Genomic DNA, 25586 nt, shown 5'->3' on the forward strand with positions numbered 1-25586 from the left:
CAAACGTTTTTCTATGTATTGTTTCTGGTTTTGTCAGTCCAGCGCAATGAAACAGTGACTTGAAATGTGCTGAAAGCTGCAAAGACCCACAAGTGTATTTGTTGATTCACAGTGGGATCAGCAGTACTAGCAGCCCTTTAACATAACCAGAAGCCATTAGATTCCATGATTATTCAAACATATTTTGCTTTGTGAGTGCATTTCTACGTTTCCTTTGCTATGAGTTGCTCCTTCTGTCATTTTCCAAGTGTGAATGTATTTCATTGTCAGCTTCAGAGAGGACGTACATGTTATCATCATCATTAAGTTTTCAAAAGAGTAATGTATTCCTGTGTGAGCAATTTTCCCTTCTTTCTTTTTGTTTCTGTTTCTACATTTTACACAATGGCTCAGTCAACCACATGTTTTAGTCACATTTTAATAGTGGGCCTCTTTCTGTTTCTTGATTTAGATTCATTGGTCCTCTTTAGCTCCTAGGACATCATTTTTAGGGTCAACAGTTGCAGTCATTCATTCCTCCCTTCACTCCTCCCTCCTCTTCTGTGACTCTTATTTGTCACCATCTACTCATCGGCCTTCATCTTCCTGTTTTCCCATCCGTCCCTCTCATTCAGGGTTAAATGTTGCCTCTGAAGCTGTCTCCTCTCACACAAACACAAACGCTGACACACAGTGCACATTTTTCAGTCATTCATTATGTGTACTGGGCAGGAAAATGAGCAAAGAGGAGGAGAAAAGAGGTGAAGAGAGAGAGAGGGAGAGAGAGACAAATCTGACCCTAATAGGAGTGATTCAGCTTTGAGTAAAAAGAGAGAAAGAGGCCAAAGGGATAAAGTTGATGTCACATCGAAACCAGAATAAAAGAGGGATAGAGGCAGGGAGGAAAGCAAGCGAGGGCTGGTATTCCCAAATAGTTGGCTGCTATTTAAGAGGTCATTTTTTAGCAGTTTGCCTCTGTATGTTGTTGTAGCTGATATCAGGGTGTGTTGATGTTGGCTTGTTAACACACACTCACTTTTAGCTTCAGCTTGGTATTTTGACAAATTTAGATAAATGCAGCATCATAGCTTCTTGACGTTTTTCTCATTATTTTTCTTGGGACAAGTCCATGCAAGATGAATATAACTGTCAGTATCTGACATGGCACATGACACATTAGACTGTACAGGCCCACTTCAATTTGCTGAGATAGAGGAAACAATATTTGTACACTAGTTTTTGCCTCTGCATTGTTTTTGAGTTTATTAATTTGTTGTAGGTTTTATTTACTCTTAGAAGTTTGACTTGACTTTGACCTTGAGAATTAATTTAATCAAATGGAAATGGAAAAGCAAGCAGTAAAACTGCATGATTGGGTGATCACACTACAAGATTATGGTAAATCTCCTGCAGCTCTACTTTCCATACAAAATATACAGTATTATAGCATAAACATCTGAATAGTTGCCCACAAATTCAGTCTAGTTTCTCCAAGTATGGTAACCAATAACTCCAGCTACAGCTCAGTAGCTTTGAACTCAATTTTGGTAGACTGAATGTTGGAGCTGTTGTCAGCTTGTTGTCTGGAGGTGAATTTACATTATTTATCTGAAACAATGGTCATGTGTCCTCACATGGCATCGCTCACCTGCATCCCCATCCTTAAAGCTTAACGTAACCTCAAATGCAAATATGAGAGCTTCACAATAATGTACATAGTAACCTGAAACTTGCTGTAGCCGTTTGTACCTGAAATCCCCCAGATAGTAGCTTCAAACACAAACAGGCTGTTGTGTTTTAAAACTCCAGTGTGCCAGTCAAAAAAGTATGTCTCTGTTATAGTAGCATAAAACCTGCGTTCAACTACAATAACTCCACTGTAATACTCAGATTCTGCAAAGATGATTCAGTCCTGGTATACTGTGATCAAACACTACTACAAGAACTGAAAGACAAAAATGTATGATGGATGGAGAGAAAAAGTTGTACAGCAAGAGTAAAATTCAGCAGCATTCACACTAACAAGGAGAAAGTGAAAGAGAGAAAAAGTGTAAGGGGAAGAAATGGGGGAGGAGGAGGACAGGAAAGGGAGAGAGAAGTAGAGAAGTACTCCAGCTGGGAATGATAGAAAAAGGAACCATTCATCCTCTATCTTTGATTGAAATGTCAAATGTTGTGTGTGTGTGTGTATGTGTGTGTGTGTGTGTGTGCATGCACCATTATCAAAGCAGAGGAAGTGATTATAAGAGGGTGCCTCCCACTCTTGTTGCTGGCCCTCGGTGGTTTGAGTTTGGTGTGTGTGTGTGTGTGTGTGTGTGTGTGTGTGTGTGTGTGTATTTGTGTATTTATCAAAATGCTCTCTGCTCCAAAGGCAACAACAGCAGTGATTCTATTCTATTGGATTTGACGATGACTGAGTTTGTGATATTCTGTGTGTGTGTGTGTGTGTGTGTGTGTGTGTGTGTGTGTGTGTGTGTGTGTGTGTGTGTGTGTGTGTGTGTGTGTGTGTGTGCTACTCCGTCTTCATGCATGTTGTCAGTTCCAACCTGTTGCTTTCTGACAGGTCAAAGGTCATTGTCAGGCTCTTTAGTTCTTAACTTCCCACTGCTTTGAACTCCCTGACCGCCCCAAAGGGTGCGCACACACACACACACACACACGCACACACACACACACACACATACTCTCTATTAAATGTACCTACTTACTTTGCCGCGTTCACCTTGTCAACACAGAACTTATCTTTTGACATTTATCACATCCTCCTCTCACTAAATCTTCTCTCTATATTTTTTCCTCATTTTTTCTTCCTTCCTCTCAGCTCATGTCCGCCCTCTGACACTTTTCCATCTACCTGTCCTTTCTTCTCTCCCCTCTGCTGCCCATCTATCTCCTCATGCATTGTCTCATTGTCTCGTCCTCCTGTCCTGGTACTACTGGAGGGCAAAGAGATAAAAGACAGATAAGCTAGCTCACATGGAAAAGGTGAACTACAGAGGTAGAAATTAATGGATTTAAAAGCCATAGAAGAGTCTGACTATTATAAATGACACATCTTTGGGTTTTAGACTCTTGGTCAGACTAAACTTTCTTAAGAAGTTACCTCATGATTTGAGAATTAGGGTGTGACCAACATTTTGTAATGTTTTGTCATTTTATAGATTAATGATTCATTTATGATTAATAGATAAATCAGAATGACAAAAAAATGTCAGTTACGGCCGTGTTTTATATGATTTTAAATTAAATATCTTTGGGACTTTTGGACAAAACAGGCAATTTGGAGGCGTTACCTTGAGTTCTGGGAAATTATGATGTGCATTTGTCACCATTTTGTCGATTAAATCAATAATTACCCAAAAGGAAGTTTAGTCCGTAATGAAAATAGTTAGATGCAGCCCTAGTACTAGTTGTATATGTCCTTCATGTCTACAAATGTGGTTGTAATGATTCGGTACTTTCAAATCAGTTGAGAGCTGTCAACAAGGCACATTTTGATGCTGGCAGGACCCTTCGTGATAAGCAGTAGGAGAACATGGTTTTAAACATGGCCTCAGCGATCTAGTGCAGACATGTTGGTTCTCTCCTCCAGGCGCAGCGACCCTGAACGTCCATTCAGCTCAGTCCCATTGTCTTGGGGTGTTTGCTCGCCCTCACAACCTCCTTTTGATGCAGCAGTGGTCCTGAGCCCTCCCAGTGACTTAGCATTGAGAATACTTCTCAATGGGCCCTTTATCACACCATTGTGTTAGTGAGAGTGTTTGGCCTGTTCAGAAAGACTGCGGAGAACAAACACGGAGCAAAACAGTTGGCTGTGAATAGCTGGTGAAGTGTCTTAAATCCTTCACAGGGAGACAGAGGAAATGGGATTCAATGGGAAATTAATTAAAAAAGGAGATTAGATTGGTTAATCGGTCACTTGATGTAGTGTTTCCCAAAGCTTTCTTCAGTGTGTACCCCCACAGACCTGTGAGATGACCTCAAGTAGATCTTCAGTGACCAAATTCATTGAAATGTATTATTAACAGAATGTGATTTAACATACAATTAAAGCCCAAATGGTTACAGTACATATCACATAACTGCACCAGTTCGACCTTTATTGCATGCCATACCCCTATTTCTCTCAAGATGGAGAAGCTTTGGTGGTTGTTGTGAAGTTAGAGCTGATGTCATAAAGAATATTCTTGCATGAAAATAAAACTCATGCAAAAATCTTAAGAACCAAGGGTAAGAAAATACAACCCGATACTTCCTTTTTGTGTGTGTGAAATAATGGTGTGTGTTGCCAGTGAGTATGACAGGAAGATTGATGTCAAACAAATAGCTTGCTGTCATACCAGGTGTTTGATGAGAAGTTTTGTGCCTTCACTAAAGACATCCGATCTGTTTAGCCTAGCTTAGGACAAAGACTGGAAACAAAGGAATCAATTATCCTTCATCAAAAGAGGGCAAACCCTCTTTCTAGCAGCTCAGAGATCATTTTGCGAACTAGTGTACCAGTCAAACTGTGGTATGAGTGTAAATAAGACATCTTTGAAGTGTTGGAGCTATGCAAGGACCGTCCTCCTGCTGCAGTCTTTGTGCTAAATACTCACAAATATTCACTGAGCTCTCCACGGAACAAACAATGAAGAAACGTCAGATGGTTAAAACGTTAACATCATGGATCCAGACATGTGAAAACCTGATTTCAACCAGTATTCAACCCCAACGCCCATATTGGTCATGTTATGGATGTCCAGCTGCAGTGTGTGAGGAGTGTGTGTAACTTCCTCCCGAGACAAAACCCAGACAGAGAAACACTTTCTGTTCCAGGCTCATCTTCCCTGAAGGACACCAGTGACTTTGAGCGGATTTCTTCCTGCTCTGCCAAGCCAGACTAAGAATAGACTGATGCTAATGTCTGCCCGCTATCACACAATGAGCTCATTTAGTGTGACAGAAGAACTGGAGTCAGACGAGCCGGACTTAACTATGATGCAGTGTTTACTGTAAAACCTCTAGTAACTTTTTACACTTTCACATTTCAATGTGATTTAGATTTGACAGTTTGGCCTTCTGGTCAGTCCAACACTTTGGTCCAGACTGAAAAGCCATAAAAGTTTATACAAGCAATCATTTTCCCCATAGGATGAATCCTATCGTCTGTGGTGATCCTCCCGCTTTTCTTCTAGCGCCACCATGAGGTTGAAATTGGTTTTCACTGTGGGATGGATTGCCATGACATGTGGTTCAGACATTCATGTTCCCATCAGGATGAATAGTCACAAGTTTGGTGATCCTCCTAATTTAGTGCCATCGTCTGTGCAAAACCTTATTTTGTTCAATACTTTGATTTATAACAAAATATCTGCAAAACCAATGACATCCTCACCAGCTTCAGTTGTACTCTGTGTTGAGTACTAAACATCAGCATGTTAGCATCCTACTATGCTATACTATACTAAGTCTGTTTAAGGTTAGGACTTTTGTTACAAATTAATCAGCTGATTTTTTTCTCCATTACTCGTTTAATCGTTTGGGCCATAAAACATTAGAAATGAGAAAACAGTGAAAAATGTCTGTCACAATATCTTATGGCGCAGGGTGACCTCATCACTTAGTATCTCAAAAAAAAACTTAAAAGTAGCTGGAATGTAGTTTGCCATGACAACTATCTGTGGTCCATCAGTTATCTTTCCATATATTTCATTTATCAGCTTTTTCCATGGGTGGAAGAGGAAAAGCAGGCACATTTGATAAATATGAAGAAACAGGACAAGAAAGCAACAGAGTGTGAGGAGGAGAAAGAACGGCGGGGACAAAGAGAGTGGTTTGCTCTTGTTAATGTGACAGTAAATATTGGTTTTACCCAAGTCAACTCCAGCAGATTGTTTGAGTTTCTCCTTTTTTCTTCGCCAGTGAATGAAACAAAGGAGCAGGGGAGGAAAGAGGAGGAATACAGAGGAAGTGTAGGTCACTAAGTTAAAGTTCAGTTTACTGGCGGTCATGTTAATCATCATGAAAACAGGGAAGAAAAACACAAATCTACAGTTCTTAGTCTCAGTGTTCATATTTTCAGAGATTTAATTTAATCCAGAGCAACATGTTCCAGTCAACATGTCTCAGGGATCAAACTTCTGACTTTTTTTCCCTCTTTTTACTCATTAAACAGATAGTACAGTGGCAGATTTGACAGCCATTTGATGCTCATTTATCAATAAGGATTTTGTATTGAGTGCAAGTATATGTAGTTCGCTTTGGGACAATGACAAAATGAAGTGTTCATTAAAAAAAATATAGAGATTCTGGTCTGGAACAACAATGGAGGACTGAATTAAGCTGAACAAGATGAAGCGTCTGCTGTCACGAGCTTCAACATCAGCTCAGATAACCAAAGTTAAACCAATAAAGCCTTTATTTTTTCCGAGCAATTTGTTAGAAATATCCAATTTGAAAAATTTAAGAATGAAATTTAGAATGTTTTTAGGATAAATCCGGCACATTTTCATCACTTTGTTAATTAATGTGCACTGTACTCGAACAATAAAGCATGTTTGATAAGCCCCATATGCTAACTTTTTATATATAGCCAAAAAACAAAAAAGGCCAGTGATGATTAGTATTCTTTAGTTTGTAGTTTGTGTCCACACAGATATTGTAGTGATACATGACAAAGGCTAATATGTTTCTTCTTGTTGTAAGCAGCAAGTTGGTACAAGCACTGCACGATACTTTAGCTATTCATAGCGTGCGATCATCGGCATATTTGATTGTTCAGCGTAGTGCGTTGTTGGAAAACGTCGGACAAAAGTGGAGCCACGATCAGCTTTTTCTTTGTTCCGCCATCAATTTTTTGCTGGAGCCCTCTGTGGCAGATTGGTGCCATGTTTTTGAGCCAGTGCTGTTGTCTCTCTGAATCTGGTGGTGCAGTAGTTGTGTAGCTGCAGGAATGTCTTCCACCTCGTACAAACAGAGGAGTGGGGGGGTGGAGGGCTGAGTTGATTGAGGGGAGGACCGCAAACAGAAGGGAGTGTTTTCCCATAGTTAAGTCATAAAATGGTGAATGGGAATGGAAAGGAGGTATGTATGTGTGTGTGTTTGTTGTGGGGGTTGATCAGTTTGACACACACACACACACACACACACACACACACAGTCAGTGGAGGGTAAGGTAGGGTGTGTTACACATGCTTTCTAATACTTTAGAAAGACTGTGATTTGAGGTGTATTGATTAGAAAGACTTCCAGCAAATGGTCTAGGACTGAGTGCTTTAGATAGCAGGTAATGTTGGTTAATTTCCACAATGAGATACAACACACAGTGAAGTACCACTGATCATATAATAAACTTCATGTACAATTCTCTCTTTGGCTGTTTTATGGATTCTTGTAATTCCACAATAAAAGTCAGTCCCCCCATTACTCTGTATGTTTGTATTTGTGTGTTTGAATAGAGAGGCAGAAGTAATGAGCCAGTAGTTAACGGTGTTTTAATGCAGCTCAGTCAGAGTTCAGTGACGCGCTCTGCAGGGCAAAGTCCACATTTAAAACCCCGTCACACCGAGACACTAAAGTGACTGCCTGAAAGTGTGTGTGTGTTTGAATAGAGAGGCAGAAGTAATGAGTGTGTTTCTTGTGATTTCTGAAAAGCGCCCATCCTGGGGTTTGGACACGTTAATGAGACACGATCAGCTGTTAGAAGGGACCGAACTTGTGACCCTGTGAAAACCCACAGGATCACCCTGCCATCAAAGCAGACAGATACAGAAAGACATTTGTACTGACGGACAGAGAGGAGGTGTTTATTAGCGACTGAGGGGCAACAAGCTGAGAGCTGCAGCAACTGTGACTGGTTCCATTAAAAGCCAACAGCTGGGGAGCCTCAGCACTCCCAGTCCCCACTGACACTGAGCCTTACACTCAAACACATTCTGGGAATATTTGACATGGTGGAGAACATTTACGTCTGTCAGCCTGTCTGCATGATGGACTCTGCATGCAGCAGAAAAAGTATTGCAAGTATCTACTTGTATAGCTCATAAGTTATAAAGTCAATTACACCCCAAAGTTGTGCTTTCTTAGAATAATAATAAGTGGCTGTGATATTTCCACAGTTTACACCTGCGTCTTCACTGCTGAGTCCTAGTTCTTCAGTCAGAGTTTGATTAGAATAATCTCTATTTACGAAGCAATTCCATGTTACACAGTGCTTCACAAAGGCAGCAAAATAAAACAGACAACCCTATAATTGGACTAAATCCCCAGCAAGCTTGTCTGAGCCGGAGTGCATCAGGTAACGCGTCGCGGAATCCTTTTCTTCTCTAAATACCTTAAATTCTCTTCATGTAAAGGTTCTTTAATGCAAGATTAAGCATCTCAGGCCAAACAGTGTCGACTGATGGCTTTAATCACGGACTAGTTGACCATGTGAAACCCCTACTGTAATTACAACAGCAAATACGTTTTGTAGGAAACGTAATTCTGACAGGATTTCTCATCACATAGGGAGGAAATGTTCATTAATATACCTGGAAAGTCACAAAAATGTTGATGCAAGGGTTATATACAAGTTGAGACGCATCGTGTTTATTAACATTTAACTGAAACCACAGTCTGTCACCAGAGGAACCACATTTAGGTCACTTTTTGACAACTACCTTTACTGAGGACGGCGGTGAAATGTGGGTAAAAGCTCGAGAAAAAAGCTGTTAAATGGATTTTAATTTAAGATCATTAAATGATGGTCCTGTAATGGCTCATATATCTGATTTTGTATTTTTGGAAAAGTTTAAGTAGCAAACTCCTCTACCACAACATTTGACAGCATTAAATCACATATATAGGATTAGGAATAAGACAATGAGGCAGTTACACTACCATCACATTTCAAGGCCCACGTCTCCTGACATCGTATAAATGAAAGCACTTAAAACATTACAGGTGCCATGTCACACAAAATGTTTTGACTATCAGCTGCTGAACTGATCATGAGACTAGTTAGGATTGGTGAGGCCTACCGCCTCTACTAAACATGTTTCTGATTTCATCAAATATTTGATTTGATCAGTGGATAGAAACAGTTGTGACAGGTACTAAAGTAAGCTGCCTCCAGTTGAGTCCTGGGTCATATTATATTATAAATAAATATTATAAACCAAACCTGTTGAACACGAATGTTGAAAATCCCTTTGATGTAAACTACATAACTATCATAAGTCTTGTGTGTGTGCATGAATTAGTCATTAGTGTTTGACCTTGAAGAGTTTCTACAAACTTCCTCCATCTCTCTCTTTATTAGGGCAACTTCTACTCCCCCCCTTCTCTCTCCCTCATCACTCCTCCTCCTCCTCCTCCCATTCTTCACTAATTAGGGAATTTGCTCCAGCTGTCTGTTATAATACAAGAAGGAGGGAAGACATGAAAGGAGGAGTGGATCGGGAACACGGGGGAAAGTCAAGGTCACGGGGGAGGAAGCCTCCCTTCCTTCTCCTTCTGTCCTCCCTCTCTGGGCCTGTTTTTCTCATTTTCATTTTGTCCTATCTTATGTCCCGTAGTTCCTCTCCGCTCCTCTTTGAGTTTTGCCTCATTTGGAGCATTTCCAGCATCCTTTTCCCAGGTGAATTTCATGGTTTCAGGCTTTCAGTCTGTTCGGCTGCGGCGTGTCAGCTGACTTGTTCTGTGAGGGAGTCGGGAAGCCTCTGAACTCTGTCAGTGTTATCTTATCATTTTGGCACATTTTTAAACTCCTTTGCACTCAAATTGGGAACTAATGTCACTTTCCTTTTATTTATTGCTTTTGCCATTTTACTGTCAAACATGACTTTTAGGAGGTTTTTAGGACATTTGAGTAAATGATATTTTCAGAATTTTGCTGGTGGATATTTGGGAAGACCGGGTGAGGAGTGATGCACCAAAAACTTTTTATGGAGGATCACATGTTAATGGATTTTAACTCAAGAATGAAATAAGTTAGAGTCAGAATACAAGTCTGTAAATGTTACTGAGGCCTCAGTGTGCACAGAGGTGTTGAAGAGAAAGAGAGTCCTGTGTTTCTCACCTCATTTAGACCCTTATTGGTCCAGTGCTGCACCAGCAATCTGCTGCCGACGTCCTAACACACACATGCTCGTATCTCTACTAATTTCTGTAACTGACATTGGGATGTTCACACCCATGAGCCACGAGAAAGGAGCCAGGGTTTAACTTCTTTCTTCTGTCGTCTTTCATGTGAATAATGAATTGCAACACTGTGATTGGCATCATAATTCCCATATTCTCCAAACAATAGATCTTTCCCAGAATTAACTTGGCCTAAATTCTAACTGAAACCCAAAACCAAGTCTCAAACCTCAAACAGCCCTTTAAGGACTCAGAATGAGCTTTTTATTATCCAAGTATGTTTGGGCATAGCAGGAATCCCACTCTGAGGCAAGGGCCAGACAAAATGTACTCACTCCCAAGGTCCTCAACACTCAAAGATAGCAGTACAAGAGGCAGGCACACACACACACACACACACACACACACATACACACACTGTGCAGGAGTTTCCACACCCCTGGGGGATGTTGAACTGTGGAACAAGGTATCAATCTGTAGAAGAATCCGGAGGCTAAACTGTTCCTGTGTGCCTCTTCTATCTGTTTCACCTCCCTCCCCTCCTCTGTCATCCTGCTACTTATTCCTTTTTCCTACCCTTCATCATCTTTCTCTCTTCTTTACTCCCCCCTCTTTGCCTCTCTTGCAGGATGACAACTTAAAAGAACGTAGCAGTAAAAGTGTGACTGTTCCTCCTCACTTTTACCCTCCTTTTCTCTACCCCTCCTTTCCTTCCCTTCCACCCTCCCGTCTTTCCTCATCAGTTCTGATAAGTTTTCCCTGAGAAGAGGCCTCCATCAGTCTTTCCATGACGGGAGTCATCTCTCTTATCTTCTATCACTTCTCGTCCTATCTTCTTCACGTCTGCTTTTCTTTCTCACTATCTCGACCACTCTTCTAATTGTCTTCCCCATTCAGCTCTCACCCTCTTCTCTCGTCTCTGTCGCTTTTTTTTTTGCATTTCATCTCTAGTCAGAGCCAGGAAGTCTGAACTTTCTGGGAAACACAAAGTCAAAGATGCATGGAAATGTCTCCATTTTGTCTTTCTTTGATGAACATGGGGCTGGATTCGAGTTCGCATCTCTAAATTCCATCTTGCCAGGTCATGCCATTCCATTTTTCCAGCAGGATGTCAGTATTTCCGACTTTGTGACACCCCTGGAACGCAGCACATCACCAAGTCTTAACCCAGCTTTTCTTTCCTTGCCCTGACATGTCGGAGATGCTATATATGGGTATGTGCAGACGCTTTTAACGCTGCGCAAACCAGCGTGAAGATGGAAAGATAAAGACAGAGAGTCTGTAATCTTTACATTGCTGAAGTGTTTCAGACACACTGAGATGAGCATGTATGGGCCGGCCGCATGGATGTATAGGCGTTGAAGGTGTAAAGGTGCAGGTTGTCTCTGTACACCTTTAGCCTCTGGGCAGTGAGATGCCACCTGGAGAACTGTGCAGTTGGAATATCAAGGTGGTTATTGGGAGCATGCAGGCTGTTATTAGGTACAGTTTTCTAAAAGTGCCGGTCACGTTTGCTCTTCCTTTCATTCCCAGGCTTGTAGATAATGTGCAGTTCCTCTAGACACCTTTTTCATGAAGACGGCCGCCGAACTCATTGACGGCTAAGAAATTGTCAAGATTATGTTTTAAAATGAGAAATAGGAGTTTACGTGCTGTTTATTTCTCTTGTAGTTTAAATCACTGCAACAGATAATTTCAGGAATTTACAGGAGGCTTACAGGTCATTTAGCCGTGGGCTGAATTTGACATTTGCAGCTTTAAATTTGCAGCTCATCCTCGGGCGAACTGACCCCACTGAACACCAGGTTTATCTACGTGCTCAAAAGGTTACACGTCAGACGATAGATGCTCCAAAATTTGACGTTTCGACTAATCCTTTCCCCACATTAGTTTAAAAAAAATCTTTATGGCTATAGACAAATTTGTTGTAGTGTTTTTACTGTTGCTAGGAGATGTGTGAAATCATAAGAAGGGCAAACTATTAATACTTTTCCCTTCATACATTTTTAGATGACACTTCATACAAGCATACTGAACCACTGGCTCCTTCCTATTGCCATGCAAATGGACTCAAAACAAGTCACCAAGCCCTGCAAGCGTCTCGGTTGTATTCGTGGATAAATCGCTCAACAGTGAAGGAGTCAACGCCGCTGCTTTGATAGACACAGTATCACTTTCAGCACTTATAATTCAACAAGGCACGTTTTAAGAGGCGTCTTGGTTCAAACTGTGAAACCTGAAACTGTCAGAAAGTGTTCTCACTGAAATCTAAGAGGAGCTCCCTCAGGAATCCTGGTCAGGAATTCTGTCCTGGAATCCTGAACGAGGAGAAGACGAACATTCCCAGACCCCCTGGAGAGAGAGAGAGAGAGAGAGAGGGAGAGAGAGAGAGGGAGACAAGGGGGCAGCATAGACAGGCTTGAAGTACAAATTAGTTTCTTGATAGTGATATTCTGCCTAAAAGTTGTACTTAAATTTTTCCTTTCAAAGACCTAATCCCTCATTACAGGGCCGTCTGTGTTCAGTTTGAGTACAGTGCAGCTACGGCATCATATTAGCTGAGGGAAGCACTGAGGCCTCCAGGTAACCAAAGTCTCAATTCAGTGATTAATAGTGTAGTCTATAAAATGTCGGGAAATGGTGAGCACAGTTCAAATCAAACCAAATGATGGATTTCTTTAGTATGAAGATGTGTAATAAGCGGGATAATGTACAGCGAGTGGCAGCAATTATTGCAAAACGGCTCCCTTCAGGCTGATTCAAGACCCCCCCCCCACGCCCTGCCTCACCCTGTCGGGGTTCGTTTTGCAGTAATGACCGGCTGGATGTACATTATCCCTTACAAAGTGGCCGATTAATATTCTCTCTATCAACTAATCAATTTATGGACTAATTGTTGCAGCTCAAAGTCTGAATTTCACAAATTCTGATTGGTTATTCACAGTATGCACGTTTCCAGCAGCTACTTTGTGACAGTTTCAGGCAGTTTAAATGTTTCTCACTGAACATTATCCCTCACATATTGACAGGATGCTGCACAAAGCTGACTCTTCTGAATCAAGTAATTCTTTGTGCCTACACTTAACCAAACCTTGACCGCAGAGATGACAGCTCAGAAAACAGTCATACTTTAAGGGCCATTTTGAACATCAGTGGCGTCAGTGAAGGCCAGTTTAGACCTTTAGGTCGGAGGACTTGTTGGTTTCTTCCTTCTTCAGGTGGCATGTGCATATATGATGAGCCACTCCTTAACTACCATATTAGTCTTTTAGTGTGTTTAGTGTGCTTGTCTGTGGACTCTGGAATCATGATGTCTACGTAGAATTGATGAACTGTTTAAAATTTGATGTTGTCGATAGTGTAGCTTCATTACAAGAATGAAAATACTCCCCTCCTTAAATAGATCTTGTGAAGTTAGACTGGGAATAACTGGGCCTGAAGTGAAACCCTTAACTGATCCATATACATCTGAAAATGATTCACTCAGTAAGAGAGCTTTTTGCAACACATCTGTTTACACTAGTTAAGCTGACTGGACTGAATCAAGGGACACAGTGTCTGCAGTTTCTTCACAAAAATACTTTTTATGCTAATGAAGCGGCTCTGAACACGATCCTGAGAATGTGTTTGAACAAAGGAGCGAGAGAAGGGAGGGAGGGGGGAAAAAGAGAGAGATGGAAAAGGAAGGCTTGGAAGAATACATGTTCTGGTAGGATTAGGAAAGGAAAGAGAGGTACAAGAGACACTGAGATTGACTTGGAATGTGAGGAATGACCCTCACTGGGAGCTGTCCAAGGCCGACACACACACACACACACACACACACACACACATGATCCAAGTAGAAGGAAGAAGTGAAGAGTTGATTCACTTCTTGTATTCTGTGTGAGATTGCAGCAGCTGCTCCTCAGCCTGGCACTACTGGATCTGTCTGCCGAGGCAGAGTGAGACAGATAATAAGGAGAGTCAGTGGAAACAGAATGAATGGGTCACTAAGTTTGTACACTTTACATCTTCGTTTTGTTAATTCTGACGCTATGAACACATAGGAATCATTTGCTGTTTCATCAGTGAAGAAGAATGGGATCAATCACATTTTTCTGGGCTCTGGATCTGACAGGAGGAGGTGTGGAGCACACAGTTAGACCCTCACGGCCCAGTCTGTCACACGAGTCTTCAGTAATATTGTATTTGTAGTTGTTGTATATCTCAGAGGTATCTTGAGAGACAAGATGGGGCAAAAATCGTAGCCAAGAGGTGCAGCTTGCTTCCTCAATTGGTCAAATTAAGAATTGATAAAAAAAATGTAAATCTTGCCTCAATTATTTTCATCAACGATTAATCTGCAGATTATTTTTTTAGAATTGTCTTAATAATAATGAGCCCAAGGGAGCACTGATTAATCAATCATCAAAATTGTTGGCAGTTGATTTTCTGTTGCTAAACTTTTCAGATTCCATCTCAAGTTGATCATGTATATGTATACACATGACCTATGAAGTGTGCACTGTATATATCGACATGCTGCATTAAAATAATCTTCCAGTGAGTCACTCTTAACAAAGCAGCGGGGGAATGCTGTTATGACCACGGAATGGTCCTTTAAATCCATATACTGACAGATGCAGCTGCAGCTCCATGTCTCCTTTACAACACTGCCATTATTTCGTCCGCCCTGTCTTCTATCAAACTCTCACCCTCTTTCTCGCTGTCTCTCTCCATCTCTAGACACGTTCCCCAACACACACACACACACACACACACACACACACACACACACACACACACACACACACACACACACACACACACACACACACACTCTCGTTTTCTTTTCTCTCAACGGCCCCAAGACGCCAGAATAATCTGCCCATCCGCCTGGATTACTGTAAAGAGATATCTTGCTCACTTCTCCTCACACACACACACACACACACACACACACACACACACACACACACCCCAGAACATCTGTTGGTGCTGTGTGGTGCGCAGAGGTGGTGTCACTGTAGCCGGGTGTGAGCAGTGATTACAGGGCTTTTTCTTCAGGGACCCATGACTGCATAAAACAAGTGGATGTTCTTTGTGAAGGCCACGGGGGGCGACTCCACTGGCTCCAAAAAGAATTGTATGGAAGTCAATGAGAAAATGAGACTTATTATCTCCGAAGACATTTTCCTGATGACTTTGTTGTCTCAGCTGCTTAGTGTCAACTCAGCATGATGTTCATTTAGTAAGTTATGATCCCATTTATAGTAAAATAGAAGCGGTGTTTGTGGAGTGTGAATGGGGGAAAAAATCAAGCGACACTTCTGGTTCCAAAAAAAGATGCCAATGGCCAAATGACCAAACTCGATGCTTCAAAACAGCGTTCGACAAAAGAAACCAAAGGGTGACGTCATGGTGGCTCCATCAGTGGCACCTTTATAGTCTATGTAAGGGGCGCAAAGTTTAAAAGCTCAGCCTGGATCCATTTAGAGGCCATTTAGTGCTGAAAGAAGGCATCAATCATTTAGCTGGCAAATCTGATGATTAGATCATTTTCAAAGGTTAAAGTGATGCTCAGGTCCACACACACACACTTACACACACAGTGTTGTCGGTGACATCATGCATTGATTGACAACTCTGCATTTTTCTGCTGTGGTTTCCTGATGGGAACATTTATCATCAGTCCATCCTTCTCTTCTTTGTCTGTCTGACACACTCTGGACACACTGTCCAGTCACACACACACACACACACACACACACACACACACACACACACAGCCACAATATCTTTACATTTATTTGATTTATTTCAATGGTCATATTCCTCTTTTGTATTTCATTCTAATTACTGCCACTGTCCCACAGAGGTCAGTTTGGCCCGGAGCCAAAGAACAGTTGATTAGACTCTGATAGCGATCCAGATGTGGGATTCCAGCCATCAGACCATTATCATCTTTTAACACTGAAACCCTGGAAATAGAGACAACTTTTGAAGTCCTGAAGACACATTTGAATCCTCAAGGAGTCAATTAAAGTTGATTTTTACACGATAGAAACGCGTTAAGTAAGTAAGTCAGAGAATTGTTCTCAGTGCGTCATGTTACAGGGAATAAATCCTTTTAGCACTGAGTATCTGATGTGTACTGACAGTGACGTGACCATGTTTTGTAGTTCATGAAGTTTATGGATGAGAATAGGGCTGCAGCTACTGAATATTTAGATTTTTGACTATTTTTAACAACAAATTGATTGGCTGTTAAGTGAAAAAATGTCTGAAATAACTGACAGATGTCCGTCACAGTTTCCTAGAGCCAGAGGGGAAGAATTCAGATGCCATTTATTGTCTTACCAGCTGCCCATAATCCGAAGATTATTAAAACCAGAAAATACTAACTTGTAAGAAGTGGGAACCAATGACTTTCACTGAAAAAATTACGTGATTGATGATTAATCAATTCCAAGTCGTTCCATTTCATTTTTGTAGACCTACTGATCAGTTGAGCGGCGAATCGTTTCAGCTATAGATAAGAATATATCAAATGTGCAAAACGTTGTGCACCATGTGGATTCTTCAGCTTTATTTCTATTACAAGTTGTAAAATTATGAGCAAAGCTTTGACTTTGTCCCAGCAGGTGACATTTAAAGTTGACCGATCCCCTCTTATTGCTCTCTGCAGGGCTTTTTACTTGTTGAAGCGTCTCCTCCGTCCCTCCTCCATCCCTCCTTCATCCCTCCTTCATCCCTTCACCTTTCCCTCTGTCCCTTTGTTGGGTCTCCCGTCTTATCTCCATGGTTACCTGAGGCACCGGGAATGTGGTGCCACCAAGGAATGTGTACAATTATTAAACCAGCCAGGAGCCAGACACACACACACACACACACACACACACACACACACACACACACACACACACACACACATACACACCTGCATTCCTCAGACGTATGTAACAGCCTCATAACATAACATAAAAAACATACTCTGATAACGAGCCGTCCGATTATCTCCCCCCGTCGCCCTGCCCTCCTCGTGGGTCCCGACGTTGCGAGGTTACAGGATGAAGTAACGCTTGTGTCCTCTGTTGACTCACTAAGTGCACTTTTAGTACGTCACCCGCCTGTTTGTATGAGACAAAGTGGTTTTGAGGCGTCTTTGATGACCGGACTCTGCTTAGTTTTGAGGATGCAGCTGTCACAGAGAGAAGCTGACTCATAACTTTAAGAGTGTTTAAAGCACTTAAAGTTTTGTTTTTGCTTGATTTGTTCCCCCATTGCTATCCCACGATCTGTTTTTTTTCTCCCCTCTGCAGTTTTCCTCCAGTATCTTTCTCTTCATAGGTATCTTTCCCCTTAGTTTGACCTGTTGCTGGCTGCCTGCTGCCATGGTAACAGCAGTCTGATTGATAGGATTGACAGGCAATTCAGGGAGGCTGGTCCTGGGAGGCCACCACTAATCCATAAATCCTATGGAGGTGTGTGTGTGTGGTGGAGAAAAAGGGGGTCAGCAAAACCCTTTGTTGACTGTGTGTAAGCGTGTGTGTGTGTGTGTGTGTGTGTGTGTGTGTGTGTGTGTGTGTGTTCAGAACAGGCAACAGACTGACTCCCACCGAGAGCAGGAGACAGACAGCTGAGAGAGACACACACACACAGTAGTGTGATTTAGTTTAATTTTACATTTTATGAGGTTTATGAGGCCAATTTTCAGAACGTAGACAGTTTATGTGACCAACTCTCCACTTATTCAGCAACAGCCAATCACAGAACTGGCTCTTTGTCTTTATTGACAAAGAAACTATGTGATAAAAAAAAAAAAACACTGAGAGAAAAAAATAGAAGCTGCTAACAATCTATTGTAAATCTACCTATTTTAGAACATTGCGTGGAAAAGCTGCAGCTCTGTAAACTGGCCCCTTGCTACTCAAGCCGGGTGATGGCGTCACATGGGACTCAGCTTTTCATGTCGCCATTGGATGGTTTTAGAGCAGAAAGCATGTCACCTGTTCCAACAGCCAATCGGCTTGAAGCAAAGTCTGCGGCTCATGTCAGCTGTTTGAGGGACGGTCTTTGTCGCGCTGCACAATGGGCTGCTCCAAACTCCCAACCCGCTCGTTTTTTTTAATGCATTTGCCATTTCATCGATGCTAGAAATGCAACTCTAGCAAATAACTAACACTATTCTACACACTATTTTCAATTGGTCCTGTCACTAATCTTCAGTCTGAACTGGGCTTCAGAAGTCTTTTCGGTTTTTTATATTCATAATCTCAACAAAAGTGATGTGGATGATATAAAGAAATGGCTTTGCAACAACTGAAAGGAGTGAATCAACATTAAAGTTAATTCAGCTTGGAATGAGTCCTGCATCATATGAGCAAACCTCCCATGTTTGAGTCCAGTATGGATGAAGGACATTCCTGCAGGTGACTCCCAGTGCAGAACAGAATGTAATGGCCGGTAGAGGCTGACAGCCTTTTAGTTGATGGTTGCTTTGTTTTGATTCAAAGAAATGGTACCAAACTCAAAATGTCTTTCTTTAGTCATTACTAAATTGCCGAGGTCATACAGGTCCGAATCAGCAGTGAAGTGCAGAGCAGATCATCTGATTTCCCTGCATGTTCAGTCGTGTGTTTTCAGTTAGAAACGTCTTTGGTTCAAAGGATCAGCTCTGAACTTCTCGTTACTCCCTGAGCAGGTCAAACTTTAACCCTGGAATCGGAGGAATGCTTCTGGATTTTTCTTTCAATATCTTCAGCCCCTTGGGACGTGGAGAGGCCTCGCTTTCGGTTTCCTGTCCTCTAGATCACTTTCAGACACACACACACACACACAGATATGTGCTTATATACACAGCGTCTTTAGCTTTTATTTGCCTTTAAAGTAGAAACTGCTTAATTCAACAGAACAATTTCCTGTAACAAAGCAAAAGTGCGCATACATTTTCTCACAACTGCTTTCGTTTGGTCCACAGTTGCAAGTAGTTTCTGCACAGCACCCCCCCATCTCCTAGAGCAAATGTACGCATGTGAGCAGAGGTTTTACCGTCGTGACTCAGAGCTGCAGAATCATCAATAGTTACTCTTTTCTCTGCTTTCTCATTGAGAAATAAGGTAAATCGTGCTGGAATTTGAAAGTGGCAGCGTTGTGGAATCTCGATGCTGACAAAGGTTTCAGTTGTCTCTGGAGTATGTAAGTGCGAACGGTTGGACAGATGGAGACGGATGGATGAACTTGGGCCTCTTCTATCAACCAGAGAAAACATGACAAGTCCCTGTCCTCCTCCATCCCTCCATCCTTCTCCTCTGTCGTTCATCAGCCTGAAACACACACACCTCTGGCATTCCACAGTGATGGAGTAGCACTAGTTTTTGCAGGTCTTTGTGTGTGTTTGAGTGTGTGAGTGTGTGTGTGTTTATGTGTTGTCATCACCTCTGACAGAGCTGCCTGTCAGAAGGAGGAAGTCTGGAGATCACAGGTGGAACCCCAGTGATGGATCATCACAGAGTGTGTGTGTGTGTGTGTGTGTGTGTGTGTGTGTGTGTGTGTGCCGAACTTGTTGTAACATGGACAGACAGACAAATCGGTTGGTTTTTTACACCCTAGAATTTAAGCTCAAATTATGCTTTCCGTCATATTTGTCATTCGCTGACAACCCAGTGCAGAATAAACAGAAGCATGTCCGTTTTAAAATATATAAAGCCCTGTAAAATCTAATGTATATGTAATGCTTATAGTAGTGATGCCTCTATATGACCCACATATGCAAACGAGATGATCTGTGAGAAGACTGGCTATATTGGCTGTTTCTATTTTGTAGTTCTAACAGGTCTGATTCTGCCAAAACAATACTGGACCTGTATAGGATTTAATGCACAAACTGAGGCAGGATAAGGGAAGGCAATACCAGCAAAAGTGTCCCTTTGTCTTGTCGATAGTTGCAGATCATATAACCACAGTGTCCTCGGTTGAGTCCCAGCCACGGGCATTTGTTGCATGTCATACTCCCCCTAAGTACCCTGTCTGTCTCTACAGCTGTCAACTGTCAAATTAAAAGGAAAAAAAAGCTCGTTTCTAACAAATCCCTGGTGGTACAAAGACTTCTAATCTGAAATTTTGTCTTGTCTCTCCTGCCTCCTCCCTCTGAGTCGAATGGTGTCATCCAATGTTTCTTCTCATGTTGAGCAAGTCACGTATATGTAACGTGTCCTAACCTGCTGCAGCTTAAAGCTTTTAAAGCTAACCTCCCTCATTTGAGAATTGGACAGTGCGAAGCGGCGAGGTTGTGGTTCCCAATATAAATCTAGAATATAGATATAAATATAGAAAAATGGTTGTGATCATATTTATTAAAATGTTTTCCAGCTGATTGGTGAAAACGTCCTGTTAGTAGCTACAGTCGGCCTGAAGAGGTGTTCCTCTGTCTCCACACGCTCTACGATGAAGTGTCTTAATAATGAGCAGTTATCTTTAGGCATCATGGGATCAATCATATGATGGCTTCATGTGTTTTTATGTGTACGCACTTTAAATCATCACATGCTGCGCTCCAAAATGTGCTCTCAACACTGCCGCTCTCTCCAACATGCACACACACACACACACACACACAGAGGAGGTGTAGAAAATGGAGGTGATTGTGATTGGTTCTAATGTTATTATGCGCGTCATTGTGTTATTTCACTGTGTTCCATTTCAACTGGGGAGCGATTTCAGGGTCCGACAGACAAAACAGTCCAGCTGAGCTCCCCTCTCCGTCTGCGCCCATGAGAGCAGTTTGTCATCGCCATGTGAACAGGCTTCAGGGCCTGTCAGGAAATGAATGAGGGATGACAAATGAAAGAGAAGAGACTGCAGACAGAGTCCGTAGAGCCGCGCTGAAACCAGAGGAGCATCTGGTGCTCATTAGTGACAGGACTGGGCTTTTTGATAGTAACTCCTAAGTGTAACGTGTAACAGGACAGGATAGATCAGACGGGCTGTGCTTGGTTCTGACATGACGTCTCGGGCCGAGGGGAGAAGTTTCACAGGTCAACTGTTCAGGTCGCTGCAACGGTCTGTTGGTTTTATTAGAAGCTGGCAGCTTGCTTTTCATATTCCCTGTCCGTTCCTTTTCTTTACTACCACTTTTCTTTTTTCTCTTCTCTTTACCCTTTTATATTCCTGTTTTCATTTCCTTTGCTTTAGTCTGCTTCTGATCCCATCACCATCCCTTTCTTTTCCTTTTTCTTCCTCTCTACTTTCTCCTCTTTAAATGTGCATCAAAATCCAAATGACACTTATTTCTATCCATAAATGCATTGCACAGATGCATCTTTTGTCTTTGCTCTGTAATTCCTTATTGTAAAACATGGCAGCACAGCGGTGAGGTGTGTCTAAGTCTAAGTCTGAGTCTAAGAAGATGATAATGAGATTTGTCTTGTGACGCATGGATGCATTGATAAAGAAAATCTTAATTATTTGTCTTCATTAATCTAGAGCTCAAGCAATTAGTTGATTAATCAATCAGCAGAACCTTCATTCACAACTATTTGATAACTGATAACTGATCCTCTGAGCAAAGTAATCTATGTTTGAATATGTGCATTCATGTTTCCTCCTCCTCTCCTCCTGTGTCTCTGCAGCTCTTCCATGTGGCCTACGTGTTGATAAAGTTTGCAAACTCTCCCCGTCCGGACCTTTGGGTTCTGGAGAGATCCATCGACTTTGGGCAGACCTACCAACCCTGGCAGTTCTTCGCCTGTGAGTAGAAACGCACACACATGTGTATATGTTCATCTGTACGGTGCATACATACATGCACGTGTACATACATATGTGGGACTCCAGGTGTTATTCGGAGCAAACTGAGTCAGATTCCATCAGCATCACTTCATGCTTTTCATAACCTCCCCCAGGGTTCAGCTTAATTCTCCATCTAATCTCAGAGTCCTGAGCAGCAGCAGTCCTGAGGGCAGGCGGCTGATTGGTTGGTTAGTTTGTTGGTCAGGTTGGTGGAGAGAGGGGGGATCATTACATCATAGAGCTGCCAGCTGATTGGCTCTGGCAGCTGTCAATCCAGGTGGGCTGCAGGGGAATTCCAGGCATGATTGCCAACAGGTCGCAGCTTGATGTTCGCCTGAGTGAAGGAAAGAGGCAGAGGCAGGGATTTGAGTATGTGTGTGTGTGTGTGTGTGTGTTTTCAAGCTCAAAGTACACTACAGCTTGTTCTCAGATTGCTGGTGAGTACATTACTGCAGACATGCTATACACCAGTATACTCACAGGGACTCACTCTCAGTTTGTTTAATGAGCTCCAAAGCAGATCAAGGAGCCTGCACGTCGTTGTGGATCTAAGAATTCCCTCTACTCGATAAAGTAAAAGCAAAACTCTGCTGCCTGAAACCAATCATGGCATTAATCAGTGTCATATGTTTTTGATGGACGATGCTGCTTTTACTGTGATGACAGGAAAAAAGGTCCTGCAGCCACACACCAAAGTGCGATGTGGACCGGAAGCTTCCTGAATTTGGCGCGCCTGCTTCCAGGACTCGGTTAACAATGAGCCATGGAGTGACACTGGCCTTTCATAGCCAGGCTGAATGCTACCAACTACAGCTAATTTTCAGCCCAGGTCTTTGTGCCCAAAACCTAAGCATATTCAGTCACCATGTATGAGCCAGAGCCAGTTTACAAGTGGTCCCCTGGTGCCAGATCAGGGCCGAGTGCATCGGCTGTCGCCTCGACTTGGTCGGCTACTTGCGATCATTTCTGCCTGCTGAGAAAAAATATAGATGAGCAAGTTTAAATAAACTGTGTGTGTGTGTGTGTGTGTGTGTTATTTGGCATTTATCTGTTACTTGTACACACACACACACACACACACACACTAATAAGGTTGTATCTGACATCTTGCCATTATAAAACAAGTCTTCTCGCCTCCTCTTTGTCTTGTTTTCATGTTTCTTTTGCTCTCTTCTTCTGTGTCAAGGACAAGTCTGAGATAAGTGAGACACTTCCAGGGAATGTACACTGAAACAATGTGACTTAAACAAGCTGAAGTCCTGACCCAAACTATCACAGTTTAATTATTCCTAAAAAAACTCCGAGGATGGTCTCTCTGAAGTCAGTCTGACCAGCCAACGTTTCTATGATGAGATGAAATGATGGAACTGACCCACATGGAAGCTCTTTCTGCTTATGACCTGATGTGCACGACAGTATCATTTTACTGGTAGTTAATTAATAGCTCCAATAAAAAAAAAAAAAAATACAACTGATTGGCTTTTCTTCCTTTAAGAGGTTAGTTTACAGTTCGTCCAGTCAGTTGATCCACAGAAAATGAAGCAGCAACAATTATGATAATGACCCAACTGTTTAAGCCAAGAACAAATGCCAAACATCCATTGGTTTTTGGAGGCTGTAAAATGCTGTTTTCCTTTTTGAAGGAATTTTTACAGCAGGTTAGACCAGCCAGATTTGTCTTATTATGATGTGGGTGGTATTTTCTTTTATATTTAACTTTCCTGCATGTTTCCCACTCCTTTATCAGCAGAAACTATGTCATCCAGCAGACTTTTGTCAGCTCCAGGGCTGTTGAGAAAACCATGAGAAAACAATATTAATAGCACAATGCCACAATCAATTCGTGGCTACTTATATGAGCCAGAATACAGTGCGGAGGAAAATGGCTTTTGAGCAAAAGGGAATACCAGAGCCTCTTTTCTCTGATCATGGAAATACTTCTCTACAGGCCAGTTTTGTGAAGAAAAAAATGCTGAAAATGCACCTGAGGTATATTTACGGAGGACTGCTGGCTCAGACACAGACCTCCAGCAAACAGACACCCTTCTCTAATTATCACACAGAGACGCATCATTAAAATGACATTAAAATGTAACATGAGAGGACGTTTGCAAATATGTGGTTGAAGCTGATTTCTAGGCTTTTCTTTAATGTGTGTGTGTGTGTGTGTGTGTGTGTGTGTGTGAAGCCTCCAAGAGAGACTGTATTGAGCGTTTTGGACAGAGGACTATTGAGAGGATCAGCAATGATGATGATGTCGTCTGCACCACCGAATATTCACGTATAGTCCCACTGGAAAATGGGGAGGTGAGTGTGTGCTTGTGTATGTTCAGTGTTAAATGTCTTTGTTCTGAGCTGAAACAATTCATGTTCAAGTCATTTTTCAAGCCAACTTCCAACTACTCTTCATCCCGTGTGACTAAACGTCTCAATGATTGGACTGGACTCTGTCATGTGACATTGTGATGGACACTGAATAGCTGCTATCTATAGATATAGATCATATTCTAGGACCTAAATATCTTCAATATGTCCATTCAACAAAGCTCTTATTACCATTCATTGTTATTATAAATGTGCCAGAGAAACATCACATACAAACAAACATCAGCATGATGTAATAGTCAGGAAAACAATCCTGCTGCCTTATGAAGTCCTAATAAAATCAGAATCACAGTAGACGTACATTTTGTCTATGTGATGGTCGTATGAATATATTTTTTATCATATTGTGGATATTTTTTATTTGGTTGATATCATTCCTCTGGTGTTTTCAGCACTTTCCCAGGCTGTAGTGTTTCTGTTCCTGCTTGCCAGCTGATATGCCTTTGTCCTCCCCCCCACCTCTCCCAGATCGTGGTGTCCTTGGTGAACGGTCGGCCCGGGGCCATGAACTTCTCCTACTCACCAGTACTGAGGGAGTTCACCAAGGCCACCAACATCAGGCTTCGCTTCCTGAGAACCAACACGCTGCTGGGACACCTGATGGGCAAGGCGCTCCGTGACCCCACCGTCACCCGCAGGGTGAGACAACAAGCAACAAGCCCATTACTCAGCAGGCAATGAATGAGCACTGAGGTTCATTCATTATCATGCTCTTTCAAAACGACATGAAAGCTCCTTAAAATAACTTTCACTGACTGTTTTTTGCTGCAAACTTACAGCAAATCTTATTTTTTGTGGCTTTTCATTGACATTTTTGGACTCCATGTAGAATATTTGAAGTTTTGCATTCTCTATATTTCCACTGAAATAGCTTAAAGTCAGAATGAACCATTTTATTCTCACCTTATGAAAAAAAACACTTCTGCCTCGTGAATTATTGTATAAACATTTCCCAGAAAATCTAATCTGACATTTTTTTCAAATTTAAAGGAATAGTTTGACATTCTAGGAAATACATTCATTTCCCTTTTTGCTGACATTGTGATTTGAAGATTGATCTCTTGACCGCTCAGATGTTTTGTTTTAGCTTCGCTTAGCATGAAGAAATGAAGAACTACAAATTGTGAATTTTACATTTCTGTTTGTGTATAGATTAAAGAAATGACATGCAACAGGTTAGTGAACAACGTAAAAACATGCGAAAACATAACGATGGTATCAATCTAGAAAAACTAATAAGCATTTCCCAAAATGCACCTTAGGTGGTCTCTTGGTGGGTTTAGTAGAATTAAGGAGATTAATCGATTAACTTACTATTGAAAACTGTGTCTGTTCTCTCCAGAATA

General features: G+C 41.8%; 1 protein-coding gene across 1 annotated transcript in view; it reads left to right on the forward strand.

Moving 5' to 3' along the window:
* Positions 1–25586, forward strand: part of lama5 (laminin, alpha 5) — a 94315-nt gene that overhangs the window by 13607 nt on the left and 55122 nt on the right. The window contains exons 3-5 of the mRNA XM_070838984.1: positions 21696–21813; positions 24044–24162; positions 24709–24879. Coding sequence (XP_070695085.1) covers positions 21696–21813; positions 24044–24162; positions 24709–24879 — 408 coding nt within the window. The remainder of the gene's footprint in view (positions 1–21695; positions 21814–24043; positions 24163–24708; positions 24880–25586) is intronic.

Source organism: Pempheris klunzingeri, chromosome 11 (assembly GCF_042242105.1).
Source record: "Pempheris klunzingeri isolate RE-2024b chromosome 11, fPemKlu1.hap1, whole genome shotgun sequence".
NCBI classification, from domain to species: Eukaryota; Metazoa; Chordata; class Actinopteri; order Acropomatiformes; family Pempheridae; genus Pempheris; species Pempheris klunzingeri.